Raw genomic sequence first — 14,508 nt, forward strand, 5'->3', positions numbered from 1 at the left:
GTAAAATGGATGATCATATGTAGCACACATACACTGGCCCTGAATCTCTTGCTGCCTTGGCTAAGCTTGTTCTTGTCTCCCCAGTTTCATCTTTTTCTTTCCCTTTTTCCCTTTGCTGCTTTCCTTTTTTTGCTGATGATTTTAGCAGATGGAAGGATCTTGGAGAAGATGAAATCACAATGTGCAGAAGTTGAGAGCTGTGTCTGAATAGCAAATGCAGAGAGACATAAGTGAGGAACGGCACAGACAGTGATTGCTGAAGTGTACAATGTCTCTCTTATGCTTTAGAGTTAGCAGTCTAATTTTAATTAATTGCAGGGCAGAAGAACCCCTGTCGTTGTTTTAGGTGTCTATAACTTGGGAAGAATTGTACTGAATTAATTTAAATTTTGGGTGTTTTACTTAGAATTAGCATTGACAGAAGGCTCCCTATGTTCAAAACAATAAATTAAAATTCTGCAGTACCTGGCATACTTGTCATGTACTGTACTAATGTATGAGATGCACCAATTTTGTCACACTTCTGCTTTAAGGCATGCTGTGGACTGGCAGCTTGTCTTTCCCATTGTTAGTAGGCTTCGATTTGTTACCTCCTTAAAATTTTCTCCTTTTTCATTACTTTATTGTTCTTGCATTTTAGATTGCTGTATGCCATGAACTTTACAACACCATCAGAGATTACAAAGATGAACAGGGCAGGCTCCTTTGTGAGCTTTTCATTAGGGCACCGAAGCGAAGGTAAGACCATGGTTCTGGTTAAGCCTTGAACCTGAGATTTAATCAGGGAATAAGTGGTTATTGAGGAATACTTCAGCATTAATAGCTGTGAAAAACCTAAGCTAAGTTTGTCATAGTTTCACACCAGTGTTTGATCCAAGTTTTTGATGTAATTATTCAATGACACATGCTAACATTGGTGCCCTTTTTCAGTCAAAAAAGGATACACTGAATCAATTCAAAATGTTTCTTGTGACACCTGCCTAAAACATCTATGCCTTTCACTATAAAATATTCCACCTGTGGAATGTAATACTAAGGGCATAGCTTTGGAGGATGAATCAAGTGACCTTTGAAAATGCAGGAGGTAAAAATCAGTCTCTTATTTTATCTTAAACTCGGAAAACAGAGGATGATAATGGAACGTGTAATAAAGTCTACTCTTAGACCAAGGGTCAGATTTTTTAGTTGTAACAAAAATATATTGAAACTTCCTTTGTGTTAGTCATAGACAAGTACAAACTTTAGTGCTGTAGTTTTAATTTTACTGCTTGGAATATAATGCCTTTTTTTTGTCATTACAACAGAAATCAGCCAGATTATTATGAAGTGGTTTCTCAGCCAATTGATTTAATGAAAATCCAGCAGAAGCTAAAGATGGAGGAGTATGATGATGTGAATGTGCTGACTGCTGATTTTCAGCTTCTCTTTAACAATGCGAAGGCTTACTATAAGGTGAGGAGAATACATACAAAGGCTTAAATTCATTGTTAAAGTGGTAGAGTTGTTCAAATTCTTCCTTGGTTTGGCCGAAAAACTTTTCAGTTTAGTCTTTATTATTGGTAAGAGAAGAGCACGCATTGCAGTTATTTGCATATATTTCTGTAAGGTTGACTGTGTCTTTGTAAGATGTCCTACTATAGCAATTTTTCTTTGGAAAACGATAAATTAACTTGGGAAGGATTTTCATGCATTTTTACAAAAGAGGTGGAAAGCAAAAATAGAGATGTAAACTGAGAAGAATACTCTTCTAACAAAGCCTTTCCATTTTACAACACACTCTGTGTAACCTTTTGAAATAGAAATTGATTATTTTTTTCCTAAAAAGAAGAGTTTATAAATAACAGCAACCATACAGTAGGAGCGTTGAATCTTTCTTTTTCATTGGCCATATGAAAAAAAGGCACATTGATTATCGTGGTCAGCGATGATAGATTGTGAGTGTATGTGACAATGCATTTCATCAAGGGTGCAGCCCCTGTGTCCATTCCCCCAAACTGTGTGTGTTTTATTTTAGATATTAGTGGGTTTTTATTGCAGTTGCTCTAAGGAAGTGGGAAAAAATTGGATTAATCTGGTTTAATAGAAGGCTATGTTAAATACACAGAACAGTGAAATTGTATGTAGTGACTGAGATGATACAGCAAATCTGAAACTGCTAATATTACCTTTTGTATATCTTTGACTTTGGAGATGATCCAAATGACTGCTTTCTGAATAATCCAATCGGCATAACCAGATGACATTCAGAAAAGCAGTGTTTATTTTGTTTATGTTTGTATGTGTGTGTGTGTAGCTTTTCGAAAAGCTATCAGATTTATGGATTAATGCATTTGCACATTCTGGTTACAGTAGGAAAAGTATAAAGATTTCAGAATTCGCTCTGTACTCCTGAAGCTTTGCAAGGCGCTTGCCCATTGATGTTGGCTTTCTCATGGTCACTACATGAGGGAGAAGGACTTGAGGGCAGGAAAGAATGATGAGTTTTACAGAATGTGTGCTGCCTTTGCCTACAGAGTAGTGGACTCATAATTTTGCCTGCATCGTAAAACTCTTGTGTGTAGAATAGGAGTAGGTAGCCATCCTTCTAGGATGAAGGACTGTTGATGTTTCTAGAGAAATAGTGAGTTCTGAGCTGGAGGTATGGCACACAAACGTAACTTCTTCTTTTGTCATTTTTTACCTTACCCACACAGTTCCAGTGATGCATGTAAGACAAGGATGGCTGATTCATTGTCAAGGTCTTTACTGCATCAGGTGTGTTGTTAGCCGTGCTACATTAAAATGGAAGCCTTTGGTTTTTTAGTATTTTGGTTCGAGTCTTACACTTTTGAGCATCTTGCATTAACATGGAAGGAAGCAGACTAGCGGAGCAGAATACCCTTCTGGTATTCTGGTCCTCATAATTGACACCTGGCTTAATGTCTTGAGAATATTTAAGCCTAATAAGGCAAGTTTAAGAACAGTTCTCATGTTAGTTTCTCATTTGTATTACAAGCCGTCAGAGGCTGAGAGTGAAGTAAGAAGAGCGTAATCAGCAGTAGTAAAGTGGTGTATCTGCAGGAATACCTGAAATAGAGGTTAAGTGACAGAGGAAAGGGAAAGAAAAATACAGAAGAGTGGAAAAGCTGTCTTTTTTTCTGGGTAGTGTTCTTAAGTAGTAATGTTAATAGGCACACACTTGTCTGCTGCTGCCAACTCTGTATCTACAAAACTTAATTTGCTGACTAATGCTTCTAGCTCTTCCAAAAATTATACCTACATGTGTACTCAGGGGGTAGCATGTTGTCAAGTTCTTTGGAATTTCACAGTTAATGCTCGGTGTAAATCATTGCAGTGCTTTCAGAGATACTGGCGCATTTATTGGCATTCTTCTTTTGTAGAAAGTAATTTTCAAGTGCTACACAATGGCAGCAATATTGGCTTAAATCACATTTCTGGCATCCTGATGTTTAGTCTATTTTAGATATTGATAGTGTTACGCTTCAACAAAACCTAGTTATTTCTCCAGATTTATCTAATAGGCTTGTCCAAGCCTCAACTCAAGTAATTTTATTGCTAAGTTTTCTGAAAGACTTGGAGTGATAGAGGTGATATTTTCTAGTGCTTATTGCAATTCTTAATATCGCTGTTGAAGAACGACTGGAGCAGGAATTTCACAGGTTTTCTATTATTTATTTAATGCATTCAATACCTTTCAACCAGTAATTTATAGATTTCCTTCAGATTAGAGTGGTCTGAATTTTGAGTAAAATATTTGATTTGTTTTTGCAGCCTGATTCTCCTGAATATAAAGCTGCCTGCAAATTATGGGAGTTGTATTTGCGCACAAAAAATGAATTTGTTCAAAAAGGTGATGCTGAGGAGGAAGACGAAGATGAGGAAGGACATGACAATCAAGGCACAAATTCTGAATTAGTAAGTGTGGGCATGACAGCTGCAGGTGGAGGAGGCCATGGCTGTGTATGTCAGCTGACTCTGAGAGGGAGATTGGCCTCCATATGTGAAAAAGCATTAAGTCTTTTCATAGTTAAGTTATGCCCCAAAAAGTATTTCTTATACAAGTTTATTAGTCAGTAATTTCACAGCATTGTATGTGTGTTTCACTTTTGCCTAGCAAATAAAAATGTTACAGGGTTTTCTGATAGGGGTAAGATGTGGTTCTCATTTAGTGGAAACTAGTATGTGTGCTTGATATCATGCCAACATTGAGGTTCGATGCGAGCAAGCTTCATGTCTAATGACATCATTTTCCAGCATGTGTCCCACTCAGCGCAGCTGTTCTGGGAGTGTTTTGTAAGCCAGATATGATGATAGGAAGTTTGGACTTGTCTGGTTTTCGTGATGTAGGGATGCATGTTTTCATTAATGTTGATAACCAAGTCTATCCTAACAGTATGTAAAGTATGTCTGACAGTCTGCAGTGTTAATGTGAAATTAAAGTTTTCTCATGTGCTTTACCTTAATGCATAAACAATGCTGTCCTCAAAAGTTGCATCTGTGTTTTATGGCTGATTCTTTTCTGTCTTTGAAAAGTTAATTCATATATTTCAGTGCAACTTAGAACACTCCACTATGGCTGCTATTAAAACTTCTTGTCATTTCATTTCTTACGTTAGTCATCGCCAGGCTACCTGAAGGAAATTCTTGAACAGCTTCTTGAAGCTGTAGCTGTTGCCACAAACCCATCAGGACGCCTCATAAGTGAACTGTTTCAGAAACTTCCTTCTAAAGTGGTGGGTATTTTAATAGTACTGGTTGTGTTCTAAGTTAGAAACCTGAACATTTATATAACAACAGATTTTAAATGCTGTGATGTGCACACTCAGGATGCAGTTTTTTGTTACTGTCTCACTGGTGGCAAACTCCAGCTGTTTTTAGAGCTTCTCTCCCTTTTTTGCTCCTATCCACTTGTTCCCAGCCCTTCATTGCAGACTGGGGCTTGGCCTCTTGTGCCAGTTTAGGTAATTTGGTTTTTTTGCTGCAGAGTTTTTAATCTTTTTTTAAAGATGTGTGATTTCACTGTCCTGTTTCAGGGTGTGGCATAACAAGTTTAACCAGGAAAATAAGTGCTCTGAAAACTGTCACCATGTATTTGGCTTTCAGACAGAAATGTTCCTTTACATCAATTTATTGATGAATTAGAATTCTTTCTATCTGCCTTATGATCTGGCTTGCCCAAATTGGAGCCTAATGCTATGTTTATGAAGCTTATACTATTCTTACCTGTAATTCATCTAATAGCTTGTTTTGTGAGCTATTAGAACAATAGATTTGTGATTGTTTATAGTAACATATAAATTATTTTTGTTTTCCAGCAATATCCAGATTATTATGCAATAATAAAGGAGCCCATAGATCTTAAAACTATTGCCCAAAGGATACAGGTACAGTATGAGCGTATTAACGTGTCAAAGTATAGACTTGTTCAACAGAAAGCATTCTGAAATTATTAGAAACCAGAGTTTATGGCAGTAGGAAAGACTGCCTTTCCTACTATGTGTTTTTCCCCTGCTATTTAAAAATCTGAACACTATGCTGATTTAATGTTCTCTCCTGGGTTAATGCTGCAGAAGTAGCTGTGTTGAAGATCCAGCATTGTAAACTGTAGTGTGCTGGCATTAAGCCAGAATATCTTGGGTTCCTTGATGTTTTAATGGTTTAAAGTCATTCCTTGGCAAGTACTGCTAATGTAAAACATTGAAATATTGAAGCTTGGTCGTGCATTATCATCACCTACCTTTGTTCTGGTGCCATAAATAGATGTTTTGTACTGATGCGTTTTTCATCTTACTTCTCTAGCAATTTGAAATACTGTTGTGTAATTCTAGCATTTTGTATAATAGTGAGGGATAGCACATAGACTAATTGAACTGGAGAATGAAGGTTTCAGACAAAATGTCATTTTACCTTTGAAGTTGTGGTAATCTAACATATTAAGTATTTTTTCAATCTTTAACTTAGCATTCATGAGCTCTAAGGCCTTAGCAGTTAGTTACTTTCTTTTTTGATTACTTTTTCCAGATACTTAGCTGTCCTCTTTTTTTTTTTTTTTAATGCATATGTTCTTGTTTTTCTACAAATGTTCGCTTTATTCTGTATGAATTCCCTTTGCCTTTCACTATTGACTTAGTTCTCATGCTATCTGAAGGCTGCCACTTTAACCAGTTCCATTTTTTGTTGTATAGAACGGAACCTATAAAAGCATTCATGCAATGGCCAAGGATATAGATCTTCTGGCAAAGAATGCTAAAACCTACAATGAGCCTGGATCACAAGTATTCAAGGTTAGTTTCAGTTGTTCATAGTTTGATTTCAGTTCAGATTTTCTTTACTACTTTCCTTGCTGATTAATACTTAAATGAATCTTTAGCATAAGGCCCTAGACTCTTGTTTTTTTGTTTTTTTTTAAATAGCTATTGGTGGCTTTTCCTTTTTATATATTGCTTTTAGTATAATTGGGGTGTATGTAATTTTTTTTCTTGCGTTAAATGATTTTTTCCAATTAAATTTATCTTGGGATATGAGTTACATGACTCCTTTGGAGGAATGGAGGGTCCCTGTACTTGCGATTGACATTGAAATGGCTGAAACTACAGGTTCCAGGGATAGCAGTAGTAACCAGCTGTTACCTTTTTCCAGATTGCAGGAACTGGTTATGGTTTTCAGCACAAGCTTCTAAACCAGTCATGCCTTCTTTGCATAGTTTTTGAAGTTCCTTTTCCTTTTAGCCATATTTTTGTGACCAAATTGCATCTCCTATCTTTTTCATACTTGGTTCAATAGCCTTTTGTATATGAATTACCACATTGCTGTTCCATGTGCTCTGGAAGTAAGAGAATTTCAGTGGCAAATTATTCCTTTGTGTGCTCGGATTTTAAGGGCCTTGTAGTGGGAGACCTTGTGTATGTATAACACTATTATGTAAGTGGTTCTTGGACTTTTCCAATTGCACTTCTGTTTGGGTTGTAGTTTCAGTTCCTAGTGATATTGACACACTTGTAACCTCACTCAAAACTTGCAATCTCTATTTTGTGAACTGTTACTCCGAGTATCAAGTTCCACAGGTGGAGAATCAGAAAGCATTGTAAAGCTTGGTAAACTTCTTGATTGCAAAGGCCCAGAAACTCATTTGCCTCTTTTTTTTTTTTTAAAGTGGTGTTCGTGTATATTTGCATAATGCAGATATTTTTTTTTAAAGATGTGATAAAAAATGACCTTGAAGCTGCTCAGCCATTCTAGTCAGTTTTTACAGACCGCTGTGGGTATATTTCAGGTAGCCTTTGTTCTGTGCTTCTTTTCTCATGCAGAATTTTTTTATATGTAAGTGTAAAAAGCCCTTCATTTTTGTTTTAGATTTTTAGATAGATGGATATGCCTGACTAGAACATTCTTCACTTTCAACATTAAACAAAAAAATTCTTTTAATTGACAGGATGCAAATGCGATTAAGAAAATATTTAATATGAAAAAGGCTGAAATTGAACACAGTGAGTTGGCCAAATCAAGTCTCCGAATCAGGTACTGTGAATAGAGTTCTTTTTATAATCTCACATAAAAAATCTCTGTAGACATTCCCTGAATTTTGCTGTGGAGAGTATAGTGGGAAATAATTGCTTGAAAACTTAGTTTATTGTTGTTTTAGAAGTTATAAATTGTAAAATAGTTTTTGGAAGGAAACTTTTTATTTAAATAATTTTGTGGTGAAATATTTCTGTGAGGTATTTGATTATGAAAACTAGTGTCAGTGGATCTTTTATAACTTAAGCTATGGCCAGCTTCCACTATGTGTTTATAACTTAATAACAGAAAAGGAATAGTGAGGAACAAGGTGCTTTGTTGTGTTTTGCTTTAAAAAAATGCTGGATATTCTTGAACCTTCTTAGGAGCTGAAATGTAAGAGCTCACAGTTGATTAGGTAGGAGCAGAAACATAGGAACAAGACCTCTGGCAAAAGATATTTAGAGGGAAGTCCACATTATATAAACTTTTGTTTGAAAACCGGTATCCTGTTCCTCTTTTCATAGCTAGAAATAAGATCTGGATTTATTAATCAGTGAAGTATAGATTTGGTTTTGAACAGGCAAGTATAAACCACTGATTGATATCTCTGTTTGTTTGAAGGAATGATTTTATTTAGGAAACAGCATTTTCTTCCTGTGAAAATCTATAGTGTACAGAGAAATGCCATTTTTAGATGTTTTAGTCATTTTAGATGTTTCTTACCTGAAATGCAATTGTATTCTTGTATAAACTTTTCACTTACAAGTAACACTCAAAAGTAGGTTTACATATTATTTGCCCATATGAGACAATCTAAAAAAATAAAAGCAATGTCTTGCAAGTAATCCAAATGGTTAGCAAACTCTTTACAAGGTGGACTCTCTTCAAGATTTGAGCCGTTCACTGGCATTTGATGCTGGAAAATAACTCCTCTCATTTTCTCCAAAGGTTTGTATGGTACTACTGAAAACACTAGCACTCCCTTACTTTACTGAAACGCAGTTTACATTTTTTTGTTGTCTGAAGAATGTGTAGATGGTGTCAGTATTAAAAGTATTGCGTAGGCTTATTACCTGATGGATTATTGCCATTTGGTGCTTCGAGATGTTCAACCTGTGTAGTGGGTTTTTTAGCATGTTTCCTGTGTTTGGGTGAATCATTTTTGGAGTATATAAAAATATAAAAGCAGAAATACTGTTAGGGAGTAATTCCTGACACATTTTAGTAATTTTCCTTCTTAAAAGTACGTGTAGTGCCAGAAAACCTTGATTCTACAAACACTGAATGTACATATGCTGGCTTTGCAGTAACTAGAATGACATATAGGCATAGAGGTTTTTCTATTGTGATTTTATTTTATTTTTCTCACTGTGTTGGCCATTGATGCAGCTCAGGATGTCACATGTATGTGTCACGTTTAATTTTGAATTAACATTTTTTTCTTCAAAATAAAGCTGCTTGCGTAAGAAGGGATGACAGATAAATCACACTGATACTTGTTAGTGGAATTCCTCTCTTGCACTGCCAACCCATTTCTACTTCTCAGTTAACCTTATACTAGTTGTTCTCTTATGTACTGTGTTTGTTAGAGACCTGCAAATCCTGAAGTAATCTGAATGTCAGAATAACTGACAACTCCCTTCTTTGTTTCTCTAACTTGGCAAAAAAAAAAAAAAAAAAAGCAAACGCAAACCTGAAGCAGCCTACAATAATATTGGGCTGAATGCAAAAAAATGTGGGGTGAGAGAAAAGTCCAAACCTTTTACCTGCTGTTCTGCATTTCAGTGATTGCTTTTTTTATTGAACCAGTATTCTTTTTTGTTTCTTTTGCTGCATCTGCATCCCAGAATCATTATTTTTTAATTAAATTCCTAACTGCATAATTGCTGTATCGTTGATTTTGGTAAAATACCCCCATAAGTTCATTTAAAGTTAATTTGCTATATTTTTCTTCTAAATTTACATCTGTTTGTCATTGATGATCAGGCTCAAATTCATCATAACGCTACTAACCTAATTTTTGCAGACATGTTGCCTTTGTGTCAAAAATAATGCTTTTCTATTGCAGCTTTCATTGTATCCTTAGTCATACTAAATTGCTCTTTGTTGGTGTGTTTAACTGTCCTCCCTTAAATAAAGTGGCAAAATAAAGTTGCTTAACAATATACATTGTCAAGCAGCTGGACAGTGATTTTGTTAAGTGTTGATAAAACATGATTGAATCTGTATGATTTGCTTTGTTTGGATGCTAAGGTACATTTTGTTGGCTGCTTTCACTGCTGATGTAGGCTGAGCTGTTTATATAGCTATTAATCCTGAATCTAAGTGTTACCTTCCTCTGACTTTATAAACAAAACTGTTATCAATGCTGGGGCACTAAATGTATCTTAGTATTACTTTACTCTTAGCTTTAAAACATGTTATGTCTGTCTCCAAACCTGTTGGCTGATCTATCAAAGTAATTCTGTAAAAAGCTTTGTCTTTGCTGCATCTTTTCTTGGGTCTAAGGTGGACCTCTTTTTTTTTTTTTTTTTTTTTTTTTTTTTCTTTCCCCTCCCCCCCCCCTTTCCCTTTCCTTGGCTTGTCTCTTCTACCTTAAGGACTCCATCAAATTTGACTGCTTCCAAGCTGACAGGTCCTTCCTCACAGGGTAAAGGCAGTGTTGGTGATGAGAGAAATTCTTCTAACAAATATTATCGGTAAGTAAATTGGACTTGGACAAAAAGCTGGGCCATCATCATATGGAAATATTAATTTTTTCTGGTTTGTTTTGGGATTTTTTGTTTGTTTGTTTTCTTTTTAGTGCTCTTCAGTATTGACTCCAATACTTTAGAGATTCAAATATATTCCAGTCAAATATCTATTATGATGTAATAAGTTACTTGGTTGTAATTACTCTTCCATGTTTGATTTTATATTTAACACTTAAGAACACCTGTCATGAAATACTTTTTATGCAATTATTTCCTTAGAAATGTTCTGAAGAGCAATATGTTAAGCTTCATTACGAAATAAAGCAGGTGAAAAAACCTCATGGAAATGTGTTGTAAACCTAGAAAAAATACATTTGGAGACTAAAAAGAAATAGTAAGTTAGACTAAATAATTAAGAGCTGGATAGTGGAAACCAATGAAACCAGTAAAAAGAAAGTATTGACTTTGGGATGCATTTATGGCAAAGTTGCTGAGTAGACTGGATTACTGGACGCTGGCTTGTTCTTTCAGTCATCAGCTGAGAATTTTGGTACCTAGCAGAGGTCTCATGTCTACAGTCTCTGGGTTACTGTCTTGAAACAGTGCTACTCCTTGCTAATTCCCTGTGTGTATACTCTGAAACCATGGTTAACACAGCAGCTACAACGGTCTTTAAGGGATTGAGCATGTGTATAGAGTTGGTGCCACTTTAAGGTACTGTCCTTGTTTTGGCTGGAATAGAGTTAATTTTCATCCTAGTAGCTGGTGTAGGATGGCATTTTTGATTTAGGAGACAATAATGCTGATAACACACTAAAGTTTTAGATGTTCTAAGCGGTGCTTACACTAAGTCAAGGACTTGGCTAAGTCAAGGACAAACTGGCCAGAGGGATATTACATACCATATGGCGTCATGCTCAGTGTATAAACCAGGGGGAAAGCTGGCTGGAAGCTGCTGCTCAGAAACTGACTGGGCATCGGTCAGCAGGTCGTGAGCAATTGCATTGTGCATCACTTGTTTTGCATATTCTAATTCTTCTATAATTTTTCATTATTATCCCTTCCTTTTCTGTCCTATTAAACTGTCATTATCTCAACCCATGAATTTTACTTTTTTTCCCCAGTTCTTTCCCCCATCCCACTGCAGGGTGGGGGAGTGAGCAAGAAGCTGTGTGGTATTTAGCTGTCTGCTGGGTTGAAGTGCAACCCAGTGTTTTTGTTGTGAAGTTGTTTTTGACACCCAATGTGGAACACAAAGGGTTGCGATAACAATAGGTCTGACCAGAGTGTGTTAAATTTTTTTATAGACATCCATTATATTAGTTTAATAGTCACTTGTCACAGTATTGATTTGTTTGCTCTCAGAGTTGCGTTCTGTAACACTTTACTTGCTGTATGTGTTCCCTGCTGTGCTGTTTATCACCTCTGGGGACTGGGTTAAGGTTATCATTTTGTTGTACTTCGTAACACAGGCTTATGAAATGATAAAATTACTGGTCAGGAGACCAATCGGGTATTTGTGTTTGGCATTGCCACCATTACTGTACTTTGGAAGCCACCTATTGGAAAATATTAATAATTACACCTTTCACCTCTTCTCAGAGAGCCCACCTGTGGGGGAGATGCCTTCCTCCATCTTCCCCTTGTCCTCTAGGCTGATTACAATAGCTCTTGAGAATTTTTAATATCCTTGGGATGTTCCAGCCACCATGTTCCTATTGATGTATCTCCTGAACATGCTTCAGATCTTGTTTAGGGTTAAACAACTATTTAAGAATATCACCCACAGAGCTCCCCTGAGGGCGGATAGTTATGAGTGGCAGGGTGTTGGGTATGGGCAAGTGTCTGGGATGGTGGGCACCTCCAATGTTTTGGAATTTCACCCCTGAACAAGTGCAGAATCCTGAGAAAACAGTAAAATATGTGGAAAAAGCATGCTGTCACCCTGGTAATTCCAGAGAGGCACGAACCACTGCAATGTGCTGGGGTCTGGCCCATGCCTGCAGACCCCTGTCTAACACTATTCAGTACCCTCAAGGGGAAGAGAAGGTCTCTGGATCCGATGACAAAACAACAGGCACAACGGTTACTCCAGCCTCTGTGACAGGCACCGCCTCTGTGACAGGCACCACAGTTATTCCAACCCCTGCGACAGGCACTGCAGCTGAACCGAATAACCAACCCGTACCAGTATCAGTCGCCCCTATACATAAGAAGAAATACTGGAAATGGTCTCATTTAGTAAGGGATGAAGGAGCTTCTTCTAAGAGGGAGCAGGAGGAAGAAGCGGATGAGGCAGACTACTCCAAAGCAGGGCCATTGTGAGAACAGGAGGAGTAAGAGAGGTGTTTGCTGACCGGGGAGAAGGAAGAGCAAGAACTCTTAATCAAGGTGGTATGCACCTGGTCCCTATCCCTTAGTAAGCTGCAAGATACGTGAGAATATTTCAGCCATCATCCAGGTGAGCACAGTGTCACTTGACTGCTCTGATGTAGTGATAATGGGGCCAGTAGCCTGCAATTTGAGGATAAGGAGATCAAACAGCTGGGATCACTTTCTAGGGAAGGGGGCATTAACAAAGCAATTGGAAAAGGGATAGGAGTCCTCTGCCTCTGGAGGTGACTCCTGTCAGGCGTGAAGGAAAGGTATCCCCTCAAGGAAGATGCTACATGTCACCCAGACAAGTGGACCACCATGGAGAGAGGTATTCAGTACCTGAGGGAATTAGCCATGCTGGAAGTGATTTATGATGACGTGGACAACAAACAGTTACGCAGAGACCTAGATGAAGTCAGGTGCATGTGACCCATGTGGCGGAAGTTTGTATGGAGTGCCCCATCGTATGCCAACTCATTGCTAGTAATGGCCTGGAAAGACTGAGAGGGACAAATGGTGGATGAATTGGCTGGCCAACTCTGGCAACATGAAGAGCGTCTCTCTTCCTCCCTCACCTCAGCTGTGGAGAAACTGGTCCAGCCAAAGAGGGTAGATCCTGCTCCCCATATGTACAGACCAGTATCTCAGCTATTAGTAAATGTTCCTCTGCTCAAAAGAGAGGTTATAGTGGGTACACATCATGGGCCACCCTGTGGTTTTACCTGTGTGACCAATGGACAGGACATGAAGTGGAATGGAAAATCTACCTTAACCCTAGAGGCACAGGTATGTGAGTTGCAAGGAAAAACAATTGCAAAAGGAGGTTCCTCCAGGAAAATTGCTGCCCCAAGTCTCGGGTGGGCATTTCTCCAGATGGAGTGGAAGGGCTGATCTTACTCTTGATCTTGACGAAGGGACTTCTGATTTGTATTTGTAGGAAGTGAGTAGTGAATCCTATGACCAGGACTAGATAGAGGGGCCCTGCCTCCAGCCATGTGGAGGAGAGGGACAACTGGGTTTACTGGACTGTCCCAACAGCAAACTGTTTTGGAGTGCTGAAAATGCCTCAGGTGGGCATGGTGGAGTGTGAGAGGATAGCCTATACAGCTTATGGTGTTCTGAATTTCTTCATGTAGACAAATCCCTATACAACAGGATCAAATAATAGTTACTAATTGAGGGAGACTTGTTATCATCCCACTTCTGCCCCAATAATTCAAATACTCAAGTATTCAAAATAGGACAGAAGATAGCTAGCTGGAGCTCTGGCTCTCTAATTGTGTCCGGTTTTTCAGTTTGATGGACTGCTGCTTAAAATAGAGGTGGACTTATGGTTCGTTAACAGTTTCTCTTGTTAAGGGCTCTGGTCTTCTCTTGCATAGTCATGTCTGTGTTCCTGATAATGTAGGCAAGCGTTGGGAGCTTCACTTGTTTACTTACACACCCTGGGTGACTGTTAATGGTTAACATGATAACCCTTTTCTTTTTTTTCTTAATTTTGCAAATTTTTTTTTTCTCTTTTATAGTAACAAAAGATCAGCCCAAGGTGATCGTTTGTCAGCAATAACCATGGCGTTGCAATATGGATCAGAAAGTGATGAGGATGCGGCTTTGGCTGGTAGGAACTGAAATGCAGTTTCTCGATATATTTTCTTTAATTAAAATGTTTGGAATAAGAAAAACTGTAGAGCTCCTTTAAAATTATTTCAAAATATAATTTCAAATGTATATAATATATTAAATATGTAAAAATATAAACATATATTAAATAAAATTTCTGAAAAGTATCTAAAAATATTTTGCAGTGTTTCCAAACTCAGCATGTTATTCTATTAAATCCAATCCCTGTTTCCTCAAAGTACAAGTTTGTAAATGTACTGCTGGTAAGATAGGGTAGGCCAAACCTGCTTGCACGTTTTGAATTCAGTGTGTGTGTTTC

General features: G+C 37.6%; 1 protein-coding gene across 13 annotated transcripts in view; it reads left to right on the top strand.

Annotated features, from left to right (window-relative positions):
* Positions 1 to 14,508, top strand: part of PBRM1 (polybromo 1) — a 68,810-nt gene that overhangs the window by 4,139 nt on the left and 50,163 nt on the right. For 11 of the 13 annotated variants that reach the window (XM_080386294.1, XM_080386295.1, XM_080386300.1 and 8 more), the window contains 9 exons: positions 641 to 738; positions 1,305 to 1,452; positions 3,772 to 3,915; positions 4,617 to 4,733; positions 5,316 to 5,384; positions 6,186 to 6,284; positions 7,433 to 7,518; positions 10,101 to 10,199; positions 14,096 to 14,187. In XM_080386294.1, coding sequence (XP_080242420.1) covers positions 641 to 738; positions 1,305 to 1,452; positions 3,772 to 3,915; positions 4,617 to 4,733; positions 5,316 to 5,384; positions 6,186 to 6,284; positions 7,433 to 7,518; positions 10,101 to 10,199; positions 14,096 to 14,187 — 952 coding nt within the window. The remainder of the gene's footprint in view (positions 1 to 640; positions 739 to 1,304; positions 1,453 to 3,771; positions 3,916 to 4,616; positions 4,734 to 5,315; positions 5,385 to 6,185; positions 6,285 to 7,432; positions 7,519 to 10,100; positions 10,200 to 14,095; positions 14,188 to 14,508) is intronic. The other 2 variants (XM_080386297.1, XM_080386292.1) reach the window with 1 other exon arrangement.

The sequence above is a fragment of the Falco punctatus genome (genome assembly GCF_963210335.1).
Source record: "Falco punctatus genome assembly, chromosome: 4".
Lineage (NCBI taxonomy): Eukaryota > Metazoa > Chordata > Aves > Falconiformes > Falconidae > Falco > Falco punctatus.